General features: G+C 33.7%; 1 protein-coding gene across 1 annotated transcript in view; it reads left to right on the top strand.

Annotated features, from left to right (window-relative positions):
- The window catches only part of LOC125061607 (carbonic anhydrase-related protein 10), a 59,534-nt gene extending 53,770 nt beyond the window's left edge, over nucleotides 1-5,764 (top strand). Inside the window, exons 9-11 of the mRNA XM_047667115.1 lie at nucleotides 3,630-3,761; nucleotides 4,796-4,844; nucleotides 5,392-5,764. Of these exons, the coding sequence (XP_047523071.1) occupies nucleotides 3,630-3,761; nucleotides 4,796-4,844; nucleotides 5,392-5,414 (204 nt within the window). The 3' untranslated portion in view covers nucleotides 5,415-5,764. The remainder of the gene's footprint in view (nucleotides 1-3,629; nucleotides 3,762-4,795; nucleotides 4,845-5,391) is intronic.
- The last annotated feature ends 8,439 nt before the right edge of the window (nucleotides 5,765-14,203 follow it).

Raw genomic sequence — 14,203 nt, 5'->3', positions numbered from 1 at the left:
TTGAAAATAAAACAAATGACAATAGATACAAAAATCTGAGACCAAGGGTTGTAACATTACAGGGTTTTTTTAGGTTTGTACACGATCATAAGTAAAATATAAACTAGCGTTCATTCTACAGGCAATCATACAACAAACGAATGTTCAAGTGGCTTCGATGTCAGAATTATAATACGCGTGACTAAGTTTTCATTCGTATTTACAATATTTTATTACCAAATATAAGGAAATACATTTTTCTTCTATATTATCATTCTAAATACATCCTATAAAATATATACGAACATGTTTCCTTATCAGACAACAATCATCAAGCATCTCTATATTGTCAATCCGTTTGCACTAAAGTACTATTTCGTCTCCTTCTGGCAAGTTGTGTATACCCAGGGTTGGAAAGAGACGGACGTGTACTTGCAGTAAACCCTGTATGTCTATCCAAGTCTCTATGGTTTACATAACCATATTTTTGAGGTTCCCAAAAATGCCTGAAACCTCACATATGCCAAAGGAAGAACAAATATTTTATTTTAAAAAATAAATGTAATAAATGAACGTAAATGCATGAAACAATTGAAAGAATCCATTATTATTAAACTAATAAGCAAATATTATTGTAATATAATCTGTTGCAATGTAATATAGAACATTAAAAAATATATCTAACTAACAACATGATAATAATGACTGACAATTTTATATGAGTTTGACAATGACAGCTGACGTATACATCTACGCGTAATCATAATGTTTTATAACTTCGTAGAATAATTACCACATCACAATCTCAAACTCCAACACTAAAATTTTTCAATTTAAACCACTTTTCAATCTCGCGCGTGAACAATAATTTCATATTATCAAAAACTTTTCTACAACTCTACAATATTGTTTCAACTTGAATAACGTGAATAAGTCTTAACTCGAAACGCAATTTGCGAATGGCTGTGATGGTTTTACAATCTCAAACTTCGCCTTTAGGTGTCTATAATCGGAATAGGTGTTATGTGGAAATAGCGATGGATCGCAGATAGCGGTCGCGTGCGCTGGGGCCGTTAATCTCGACCGCTATACAAACAGAATTTTCAATTTCAAATTGTGCTATTGTACTTTAAAATGGAATTCAGTTTAGAAGTTACACTATGAAAATAGTACTATTGATATTACCAAGTTGGATTCCCGGTGAAATAGTTTTTTATGTTATAATAGTACATGTTAATATAGTACGCACTTAACAGCTTAAGTGCGTGCGTGTTGAAAGTTTAATGAAAAAATATATATTTAATTACTTTTTTTGACTTAATGTCTTATAACCCTTAGATAGGACAGAAGACGTCCACAGTCAGTCTCCATCGCGTTCGGTTAATCTTATTTTTATTTGACCGAACGCGATGCAATTAAAACAAAAAATAAATTAAAAAAAATACAAACAAACAAAGGTAGAACATAAAATATGTAACAATGCAACTCATTTTCAACAAAACGCTTTTATTTAGATTTTTTTACAAAGCTAAAAAATGTTAAGTCTGTTGTAAGCTCCCTCCACTTTTTTTCACAGGCGTAAATCGGTCCTCTTTGACCTCGAAGTATTCTTTCCCTACGAAACCTACGAAACGAATTCTACAAAAACATGCATTACACATACGCCTACAACGCACTCGCGAGTCCTTTGGCTTTGAGTGTCCATAGACGGTATCACTTATTATCAGGTGAGCCACGTGCCCGTCTTTGTGAAAAGAAAAGAAGATGATGCGACTTGTTCGTATGTTGGTATGGTATGGTATGGTTTGTGGACTCGTTTTCCGCACTTAGACGCTCACTAGGTCCGTTGTACGTGAGCCCTGGCTAACTAAGCCAGCCTAACTCCTTCCAGAAGCACAGAAGCTTCCTGGGCACTTCGCAGGCTTCACGGAGCGACCTCACTGTTCCGAGGATTTCTGTACGTTGTTTAGACACAGCCTCGCACTCCAGGACTACGTGGGTGACTGTTTCCTCTGCGTTGAAACAGCCTCTGCACATGGGGCTGTCTGTCGCGCCTAGGACATAAAGGTGTTTATTAAGGAGGCAATGGCCCGTGATTGTCCCTATCATTATTTTGAGGTTATTTCTGGTTAGATTTAAAAGTTGTTTAGTCATTCTTGTGTTAGCCACTGGCAGAACCAATTTGGATTGCCTGCAGTCCACACTAGATGACCAACGTTGGTGCTGGAGTTCCTCAGATCTCTGGCGAATCCATGTTCGCACTTGCGAGAAGGGCAAGGGTAGGAGCGGATACGGGCCTGCCGGCAACATTTCCGAGCCTCTCCTCGCAAGCTCATCGGCTGCGTCATTGCCGAGAGATCCACTGTGTCCCTTAATCCACTGTAGGGTGACCCTGTTCGTCAGGGCTAATGCCTCCAGTGCATTGTGGCATGCCAGCACCAGTTTGCTGTTTGTCGTGTTACCCCCTAACGCCATCAGCACAGACGCGCTGTCGGATACGAGCTTAATACAAAAGTTATTAACTCCCAACCGCTTTACGCCTCTGGCTGCTTCGGTTAGGGCAACACACTCGCATTGAAAAATCGAACTGTGTATGCCTAGGGGTAGGTGTGTTTTGATGTTGAGATCTTGAGAGAATATGCCAGCACCGGAGCCGCTCCCTGTTTTTGAGACATCAGTGAATATGCGTAGCTCGTTCGCGGTCGATTGATCACATTCCTCTTCTCTCAGTTGTACATGGTATTTCTTGTTTAGCATGTGTTGATTAACAATCCTATCGCATGGCGCAGCTATTAGCGGTTGGTATTCTATTGCCCTGTTTAGGATCGCTGTGTGTGTGCTGTAATGATTTTTACCCCATAAGTCCAGTACCATAAGCCTGATGGCTGCCTCCTGCTGTATGTGTATGTCAAGGGGTGCAACTTGGAGGGCTAGCTCCAATGCTGAAGTTGGCGTTGTTTTCATGCAACCACTGGCAGCGGACAAGGCAAGCCTTTGGAAGCGCCCAAGTTTAGTTATTACTGTTTGGAGTTCTGTCGTTGTTCGTATGTTACAGTTACCTTGTGTTGTTCATAAAAAAAAATAACTCGATTTGTTACTTTTTAATTATGGACATTAAATCTAAAGAAAATTAAAAATGTTTAATGGCAAGGCTACTAATGATTTATTTCTCATTTAATTAATTGATCGAAGTATAATTATTAATTCTTTTGACGGCGCGTCATATATAGTTTATTGTATATCTAATGTATAAAATCGTGTCACAATGTTCGTTCCCATACTCCTCTGAAATGCTGGACCGATTCTTATGATTTTTTAATGCAGATTCAGTAAGTCTGAGAATCGGCGACTATCTATTTTTCAAACCCCTAAGTGCTAAGGGGTGTTATTTTTTTATGATACAACATACAAAAATACATACAACCCTAAATTTTCACCCCTCTCCGATCAACCCCTATTTACTATAGTAGATAGTTTTTTTTATTGAACTAAAAAACTGATTCCTAGAAATAATATGGCAAAACAACGTTTGCCGGGTCAGCTAGTTTGTATATAATATAGTTGCGCAAACAATAATAATTAATTACTTTATATATATACAAAGTAACATTCGCTTGTACGAAGTAACTTACACGTAGCTTTGACCCTAGTTGCACGGCCTTCGGCGGTTGATGCAAGGTGACGCTCGGCACCCGAAAGCTCCCCTCGGGAACAACTTCCGCCCGCCACAGCCTTTACACCATCGGGCTGTGAGGACCAACATCGACTTTGACTTGAGCAAGGTATTAATAATATTATTATGTTATATATAGCCTTATGTTATATGAGGAGTCAAAGAATGGAAGTTGAAGAAAGATTTTATGATCATAACGAAAAGTTTACTACTATTAACTATTTGTAAGACATCCTTCTATTATCTTAATGTGTAAAAGTTGCTACACAGTCAATGACTACCTAGAAGAAAAAAACCCTTGGCAATAGTTCTAATTATATTCTTATAATTTGATTTGTTATCTTTGAAGTGTTGTGAATATGTGTGTAATGGTGAATGTGGTAAATCACAGAACAATTTTTTTTTACTTATGTAACTTTAAAGACGTTGTGGTTTATGACATTTTCCTTTGAATAATTGTAATGTAGAGGAAGGGTAAAACATGCTGAGCTTCTTCCCCGTTCTTCTCAGAATAAGGCCTCCTGGTAGTTTTGCTAACGAATGGCGTAGTCTTGCTCTTTCGCGAATTTTGTAAACGTTTTTGACATTCATAAGCATGCCCTAAGACGCATCTAAATTGAATAAACGTATTTTGATTGATTTGATTGATTCCTATGGACTATGTATAGAGATTTGACTTTAAATTGTATCATAACTGCATAAATTATTTTGTGGTATAAATGTTATTTTATAATGATGTCTATGTAGTGGCGTTATTAGACCTGGCATTTCTGAATGGTTGATTGAAGTATTCTTTTTATAAACAAGTTATTAAGTTTATACTTAGCACAAGACCAAATCTTCGTGAGGGATCCGGTATGTTTTAAATACAAAAGACTGATCAATGCAATTTAAGGCGTAATTATTGGATTATTTATTAATGTAAATGAAGTTTTGACGCAACGCGCTCGTGAGCCCTCTGGCATTGAGAATGTCCATGGGCGCCGGAATATGAATATCACTTATCACATAACATCAGGTGAGCCTGGCCCCTATTACAAATACTAAAATAAAGAAGGAAATTGTTATGTCTACTACGCGTACATAAATTACACGGAAAAATATATTGGAAGTTGGAGATTTACCGATTTTTTTTTATTTCAGTATCCTGGAAAGACTTGTCCTAGTATGAACAGAAATATGCATTATAAAGGTAATAACAATATTTTAACCCTTAAATACAATTATTTATTCACTGTTAAAGTGGCCTAGCGGCTTCAGCCTTGCGATTCTGTAACTAAGAAGTTCGAAAAGATTTGATTTGGAGCGTCCGCCGCTGCGAAAACCGCTGTGAGAGTTCGAAAAGTGAGTTACAGAATCGCAAGGCTGCCTTCATCCCCGGGTTCGCAGGTTCGAGACCGTGCATCAATGGACTTTCTATCGATGTGCGCATTTAACACTCGCTCGTACGGTGAAGGAAAGAATCGTGAGGAAACCAACCTTAGTGCCAGAAGTCGACCGTGTGTGTCAGACACAAATTGATCACCTATTGCGTATTAGAAATGATCACGGAACAGATAATGAACAGATCTTAGTATATACATATATATATATATATATTCCCTATTAAATCAGCATAGTTTTTTAGTATTTTGGTACATCAGGAAGAAGAAATATCGATGGTAATTGTGTACGGAAAGAAGTCTCCAAAACTGTTTATATTTTAAATATAAAATTAAACATGTTTTTCTTTGTTTCAGCGAAAACTTGGACACAATATTAATAAAACTGTAGAAGACTTTGTATATTTTGTACAGACGTAACCTGCTTATGATAGATAATAATAATATAGTCTGTATTACGTAGTTGATTTAGGAATTCCATAGATAATAGAAATGTAACGGCCTCTTAAAGTAAGACATATTTTCGGATAGATTATTCAGCGCGTAATAGATAGTATTCAGTATTCCCAACTATGTATTGATTAAGAATAATGTAGCAAAACTTAAAAATGAATTTAGAAAATCATATCAATGTATAATTTGTAGATTAGTTTTATAAATCTATCGATTGTTAATGTTCCGGCTTCAAAAGTGTAATTTATTTAATTAAATAATAACTTCTAATGCCTTTGCTGGTTGTTTTAATAATGAAACCTTTGACTTAAAGTCCCCAAGTGGGGCGGAGGGCATCCAGCGTAGAAAACCAGCCTTATCGGTCTGGGCTAGCTTTATTTCACTCCACTGTCATTCCAGCTTCATTAGCCTCTGCAATGATGCTTCGCTACCAGGTCTGTTTTTGGACACGTGGACCTTGATGGTAATATGACTTGGATTCCTCCGTATGGAAATTATAATTGTAAATTGCATCCTCGAAAATGTGGAATGGAATGGAATTTAAATAGTCTGAACTATATCAAACTCAAATATGTTATAAAAAGGGCAGTTCCTAACAATATATTTTAAATGATAGTCAAACATGTTAAGCTAATAAAATCTATATTCGAACGATTTTTATATTATAATTTTATGTAATATTTACGTTTACCATAATAATTGTCATGCATTTTATAAAATATAGCTTGTAACATACTGTACATATAATATGAAGTGGTGAACTTTAGTAAATAAATAACCAACCTGGCTTATCGCAAATTCGTATCCATAATGTGGATACAGTAATCCAGTAAAAGATAATACACGTAAGAGTTACATAACATCTAATACGTTTCTGTCGCAATGGAGTGAAACAGTCTGTTAGTGTACCTTCCACTTGTGTTTGAATAAAAAGCTCATTTAAATTCTATGAGAATCGAAATTGTCCCGCTTTTCGCTGTAGTAACTTAATTTAACGAGTACTCGCGATGTCTTTTGGATTAGATATCAGAAAATTGCTGTTTGGCTGACGTTTCTCTGAATAACCTTTTACGATTCGACAATGTGGTCGTTTGCAGTTTCTGACATGTTCTATTTTTAAATTTAAAAACAAAAAACAGATTGGTTAAATACATACAGTTATTACACACTAAACAACATTTGTAAACCTGAAGTCCAATTAGATCTGTACACAGCATTTTAGTGGAATCTTCAGTGCTTATTTACCAAATATTAACAATAACATATTGTATATAATATGTACATATATTAAACTTACTGACATAAAAAATTAATGACATAAAATTAAGTTATTATTACATTTATATATATTATATTATTTTAACAATCCTGTCCTTCTAAAGCTTTTTCATTGTCTACAAAATTTATTTGTTTTGTCCATTCAATAATAAATAATCATCTTTATTCATGACAGAAATAGTTTGTGACAAAATTCATCAATAGCTAGTCAGTTCTGTACATTTTGCGCTCACCATATTTACATTATTTTTCCATACAGTAGTTGCCTGGAAGAGATTGCTCTACAGCAATAAGGCCACCCGTTGCCCTCCTTTTTTCAATTACTATAATTGTACTGTATTTACTTAAAGTGTAAATAAATAAATATTACTATGAGATGTGGTTCGATTTCCGTTTTAATATAAAACGCCGATCGTTGTAAGGATTCAAGTTGCATATCATTAAATAAAGAAAGTATTTTTTCTTCTATACGATGAAACCATTTTACTAAGCATATTACTGAGTACTATTTAAACTAATTATTCACGTGTGTTGAGAAAGATAAATGCTCGAATCCTTTGCGTAATACAAGCTAAGTTAAAAATGGAATAATGTACTTACTTTCCTAGCATATCCATCGCAGCCTTATGCCTCGCCGTGTCAAGAAAAGATTCAGAATATTTCGCGCGAACAGTGGCTCAAGCGTGACAATATCCAATAGGTTTTCGACTTTTAAAAACATTAGAGATAAGAACCTCTTTACATAGGACAAAATTTCTGAACAGTTAAATCAACTTATTAACAAACAGATATTTATAGAAAAAAACTAAGGTAATAAACTTCTAATTAAGATCTATAAATCGCTCGATTTTCCACGCCGGAAAACTCGACCCCGCGTTATTGGAAAAGTTTCCTTTCGATCTACCTTAATAGACTTACACAAATTGAGTTCATTAAAAATTATTTTATCTAGCCGCGTTTATTATATTTAAAAGTTGCTGAACGGAAGTTTTCAAATACGGTAAGCTTTCATTTGTAATATTTATTTTACTTAGTAAAGAATACTTGTTTACGTTTCACTGAACAAATTAACTATTGAGCATTCATGACTTATATAAATATATGTTTTAATAAAATAGACTCGCCCGAAGAGCCTCGTTTCATTACAATACTCAGTACATAATAAGGACTTACCACCAAGTACACGATCAATACGATTTCATCATGCATTTTATACACAATAAAACACCATTATTGTTTTTTAAAAACAACAGGGATTTTCTTATTATAAAAATGTATTAAAACCAATACGGATGACGGTACGTACTAAAACCGTCCGTACGTAAGTTTAGTAATTATAGTTTAAGTATTTGTTTAATGAGCTTTTTAGGGAGGTAGGCTTTGCTTTATCAAAATGTAATGTTAATTTTAAGCTAAGCAAAGAGTACTGCTTTACGTTTCACTGAACAAATTAACGATCAATATGATTTCATAAGCACTTTATACACAATTAAACAGCATTATTGTTTTTTTTAAAAACAATAGGGACTATAAACAATTGTTTTAACCAGTACGGACGACGGTACGTACTAAGACCGTCCGTACGTAAGATAAGTAGTAATCTAATATATAAAATTCTCGTGTCGCGGTGTCTGTAGTAAAACTCCTCCGAAACGGCTAGACCGATTCTCATGAAATTTTGTGTGCATATTGGGTATGTCTGAGAATCTGACAACATCTATTTTTCATCTCCCTAAATGTTAAGGGTAGTCCACCCCTAATTTTTTTGTTTTAATTTATAGATACATTTTATTTTTTATTTTTTTTATGATACAGCATTAAAAAATACATACAACCCCCAATTTTTTACCCCTCTACAATCAACCCCTATTTTTTAATATAAATGATATACATGGCAAAACGACGTTTGCCGGATCAGCTAGTTATAGTATAAGTTTATTAAAATTTTAATATGAAGAAAGCAAGATTATATATAAATAGTTGTGTATGTACTATGTAGCCAGGAAAACTCGGCTATAACCATCTAAGCGTACCAAAAATGAAACCTCAAAAATTACACTTGCAGCAGTTGGTTATGACAAGTGTATAGGAGGGATTGAATAATTTATGAGTGCAACTTCGGGCCACGGCCGAAGTACATATATCAAACAGTCAAAGCTACAACTTCAATAAAACTTCGGCGAAACTTATTCAAACGCGTCGGCCGGTGAAAGCTGTTTTTAACTTCTTTCCTCGAGGGTACAAATAAAGAGTTGGGCTGAGGTGAAATTCTTTTCAAATATTTTTTGAGTTAGCAACTCTTGATGCCAGCGCCAGATCTCTTTGTCATGTGAAGTTTCAGAGTTTTATAGACTCATAATTTATGTATTGCTTTTAGTTTTATCGTATACTAGCGTATCGTATACTGGCCTGGCGAAAATCGTACCGCCTAACAGTCGATTCTTTATTTTTTTTAAATACTTATTCTGCTATTCGGGACACCGGTCTAGCTAGTAAGATAAAAAAAAAGTTGATAAGACAAAAAATACATTATGTCAAAAATTAAAAATTTACCTTCCCGGAACCCCACCACTAACACTTGAACCTATGATATGGTATTAAAGTTCAAATTGACTTTTAAGTATTATTACGAATATTTTGTATGGGAATATAGAAAAGTGTTGTTTTTAGACTGTAAGAACCATCCTCGTACTTCAAGGAATATTATAAAAAAAGAATCAGATAAATCGGTCAAGCCGTTTTAATGTTATGTCGTGACAACGGAAAACGGGTTTCATTTTTATATATATCGATTATATATTTGAAATATCTTATATTTTGACACATACAGCGTGGTAAGATTTTTGAAATGCTGCTGGGACTGATGATGCTAAAATGCATTGGGAATGTTTGCTGGTGCGCGAACTGATCTACGCAACCAGACGGAAAAGTGCGGCCGTAGACGAATTTTAAAGGAAATTTTTATTAGCACGTATTCTTATATTTTATTAAGTAATAAACATAGCCAAAACTAGGAACATAGTTTTAAATACAATCGTTACACCTTAATAAAAGCTTTCTATAATTATTTTAAAATACAGTGTAAACTGTTTATACCGAATTTCAAGGGACCAAGCATTATTCTTCGTCATAGGGAGCTAAGAGAAAAAACACCAAATTGGTTAATTACAATAATTTATATAATTTAGATAGATGACAATGGTGCGTTTACTGACACCATAATTTCCTGCAGGCAATTTAATCTTAAGAATAATGGCACACGCGTTAATACAGTTAACAATAGCAAAGGCGAGATGACTGTTTATGACCTCAGGTGCCTTTTTTAGAAATTTCGGCACCTCAATGGGTTAGTTTTGTGATCTGATTATAAAAACAATTACACTTACTTGTTGATGTCTAAATATGAAAATATTTCTTCGTAATAGAGATGGCTGTTGCGTTATAAAGAATGAATTAATGTATGGATTTTGTGTTAAACCAAAAAGTTTTACTCTATTCTAGGTTATATAGAGTGTGTCGTTATAACAAATAAGGTTATAAAGGGTTTACACTGTAAATGAATTTTTATCATGTATTTATGATTAGTTTCCATCTCGAATACATAACTTATCCTTAAAGTTGTAACTTTAAGGACACTGTAGTGTTTTATATACCTACGTTTATCCTATATGATACACTGGTATAAAATTTTATTTCGAAATACATTTACATTAAGGCTGTGATTCCTAAGTCTCTTTATAACATTTCCTTATCTCTCTCAATAATCAAGTTTTGAACCGTTTTTCGTTTCGTTCAAGACCTAAAAACTTAACTTTATCCAAAATATTAAACACGATTATCAATCAACGATAAGAGGAGTTGAAAAGGATAGCGTATAAAAGTATATATATATATATATATATATATATATATATATACAGTAGAACCTCGTTAAGTCGAACCTCGATAAGTCAAAAACCTCCAAATCTCGAAAAAATGTTTTGTTCCCTTCCCTTAAAACACCAAAACGTAATGGAGACTTGAAATCTTGACCCTCTATTAATCGAAATAATCACCGAGTCACTCCAAGCCATTTTGGTACATATTTTCACTCTATAACTCGAAAAATTAAATTTGACCTCTGTATCTCCAATATAGGAACGTTTTATTTTACAACCTTTACAACTTGATCATTTGGAATTTATTATCTCTATTGTTCGAACAAAAATAAGTTACCGACTTCAAGAACTTGCCGACAATGTGAGTACACTATTGTTTCTTAGAAAACATTTTAGGAGTATACAATAATAAATTTATGACACATGGAAACACGTGTTTGCTGGTGTTCAATTTTGATTACCTTTGAAATTTAGCTAAGCCAGTCATTTGTTTTCGACTTAAATACTGTCAGAAGTAGTTTGGTTCTACTGCAATACACATCAATTAGTACCTACAACAGTTAACATGAGTGCTGTGAAACGTAAACTAAAAACTTTGAGTCTTGCTGAAATATTAAAAGTGCTCGAAAGAATAAACCTCAAACTCTTTATGTCGAATCAAAATCCGCCTAAGTCGAAATCCTATATAAGTTGAAAACTCTATATCTCGAATTTTTTGGCGTCTCCCTTGATGTTGGACTCATAGAGGTTCTACTGTATATATAAGTACTACTACTATACTTATATATATAATATATAATATATAATATACATATATATAAGTAAGAAACGAGCTAGGATATTCATAGTTGCTCCCTCACACTTTGAAATAAATTTTCCTTTAGTATAATTTATGAATCGAAGTATTTTCTCTTCTTGTTTATGTTTGCCTATAAGTGCTTGTCACATTAAATCTTGTATTTTTACCAATGTATCAGTGTGGTGAACTTTGGCAAGGTTTTGTAAATAAAAAAAGGATTCTTAAAAATTTCAAGTAAAGTATTACGTCACGCAATTTTTGAACATTATTGGAACCCAAAGTAACGCGTCGTAACGTTTTTCTGTACCCAAGTAAAACGTTACGTGACCACCTAGTGACTCTAAATACCTAAAAGTTACCACTATGTGGTGTAAAATACTGGAAAGTCTAAAATAATATTAAGAATAAAGCCCCGCCCCGCATCGTCACGTTTAACAAAACGACCCCCCCCTCTAAAATTCGTTACGTTATACTTGAACGCCTAAGCTTTAAGCTTTTTAAATCTATTTCGTACAAACCCTCAACACAACTTTGTAGTAGCAGTCGTTTTAAATGCCGACGACATATCTAACAGATTTGTAAGCACGCCTCCAAACGATGCACAATCTCTGTCACTCAATGAATATATAACGCAAATAAACCCGACACTCAAGTACATTGAAGCTCACACTCGTACTCGAGTGAGCACTCAAGTCGCGCCCCTCTTCACAAGTGTTTAGCAGACTTTATAAACATCTTCACATTCGCCTACAAATCACCCAAAATTTATTATATTTTCTTATTTTTATTGGATATTTCAAGTGTTACGAGTAAGGTGTTTTTAAATGGTGTATATTTTTGTAAAGGATTTTTTAGGCTGTCAGACCATAAACATATTCATTAAAATCTGATGGACAAATACTTTTTTGCAAGCCTTTTTATTACACGTTTATATTTTTTAAATTCATATTTTTTACCAAGTATTTTTAAACGAAATCACACCAATCACCTAGAAAGTAATTACAATAACTATTATACACGCTGCAAGCTTTAAGCACCAATGTAGAAGTATAACCATACATGAAACAAATTAGCTTGTAATTAAAAAACTACTTAATATTCAACATTCAAAAATAATTTATTTATATAGGTAACAAAATGTACACTTATGAACGTCAAAAAAATAAATATATATGAAATGCTTCTAATTTTACATTTACTGCCAGTTCTTAAATCAAGGGTGTAGAACGGAAGAGTACGGCAATATCCTCTCCGCCACTCTTTAATCGCCAAGTTGTTTGTTTTACACAATGTTTGTAAGTTGCAACCATTACTTATTCACATATAAAAAGATACTACAATTTCTAATTACTGCCCAATAAAGCTTCTAAGTTTGCATTTTTAAAGCTTGCATTGCATTCAAGATTCACAGTACAATATCGGGAATGGGAACGTTTCCGTGGGAAGAACGGCACGTGAGGGCTTATCCCGGCAATATTAACACTACGCTACTTAATTTTATCCAGTGGCAGCCATAAATAGCATTTGCAAGCACTTTTATCACGTGTACTTTGTAGTTGAAGCAATTATCTTAATATACATAAATTACGCGTCACGTTGTTTGTCTGCTATGGACTCCTAAACCACTTACCCGTTTTCAATCAAATTTGCACATCGTGTGCAGTTTGACCTAACTTAAATGATAGGGTAATTAATTTATACCAGCAATATTATTTTATTGCAAATTATTTGTTAACTATTTGACAGTCAAAATTCTAACAGATGGCGTTGTGTTGAAAGTACAAACGTTTCACATTTAAGGTACAATTTAATGGCATAACCACCAAAAAAGCATGGTGGTCCCCATGACTGGTGTTCTCCTACCGTTTCCTTTGAATAGTTTACTACTATGTAATATAACAAAAACCTTAGCCACAGCAACGCTTGGCCGGTCTGCTAGTTAGAATATAAATTATTCCGAGAACAAAACTCGATCTAATTTAAACACAGGTTAAAGTATCTTATTGTTTAACAAATTACAGACTTGACAGCTTTTAAGGCTAGATAGTGACATATCTGACTACAGATTTGTCAAATGTCAGATGTCAACTGTCACTGTACACTTTATTTTGAAATTTATTATTATAGTTATCATTTTAGTTATATCTATATCTATACTAATATTATAAAGAGGAAAGATTTGTATGTAAGTATGTTTGTAACGACCTCAAAAAGTACTGGACCGATTTAAAAAAAAATCACCATTTGAATGCTATATTGCTACAGATTAATATTAATATATTTTAATTGCAATAAAAAATAAGGATTCCTACTAAAATTACAATAAGGTTACCCAAGGTGTTAAAAATGACTATACATATATGCGCTGCGAAAACGATTTATGATAGAACAAAAAATGTCACATTATTAAAGAACATATCAATATCTGCAAAAAAATATTAAAAAATAAATGTCTACCACGTGCAAAGCTGGGGCCGGCCGCTAGTCATTCATAAAGAATTTAATTAGATACTTCCGTATAGTAGTAATCATACAATATAATGTTTTCTCTAAGTAAACATAATACATTTTTTTTTCAGTATATAGGTGAAGTGACATTACTATCGTTAATAACTTTGACCTGCTAGTGCATAAGAAATTGTGTGTAGGTATGTATGCTTAGTAAAACTACGGGGGGGGAATGTAAAACAATAGAAGGCTTTATTTGATTATAATTTTTCGGTCCGTGTCTTACGTCACGAAAGGTAACTCAGAGCACCTC

Source organism: Pieris napi, chromosome 23, assembly GCF_905475465.1.
Source record: "Pieris napi chromosome 23, ilPieNapi1.2, whole genome shotgun sequence".
NCBI classification, from domain to species: domain Eukaryota; kingdom Metazoa; phylum Arthropoda; class Insecta; order Lepidoptera; family Pieridae; genus Pieris; species Pieris napi.
The sequence above is the reverse complement of the archived record's forward strand: the minus strand, read 5'-3'. Positions and strand labels throughout refer to the sequence as shown.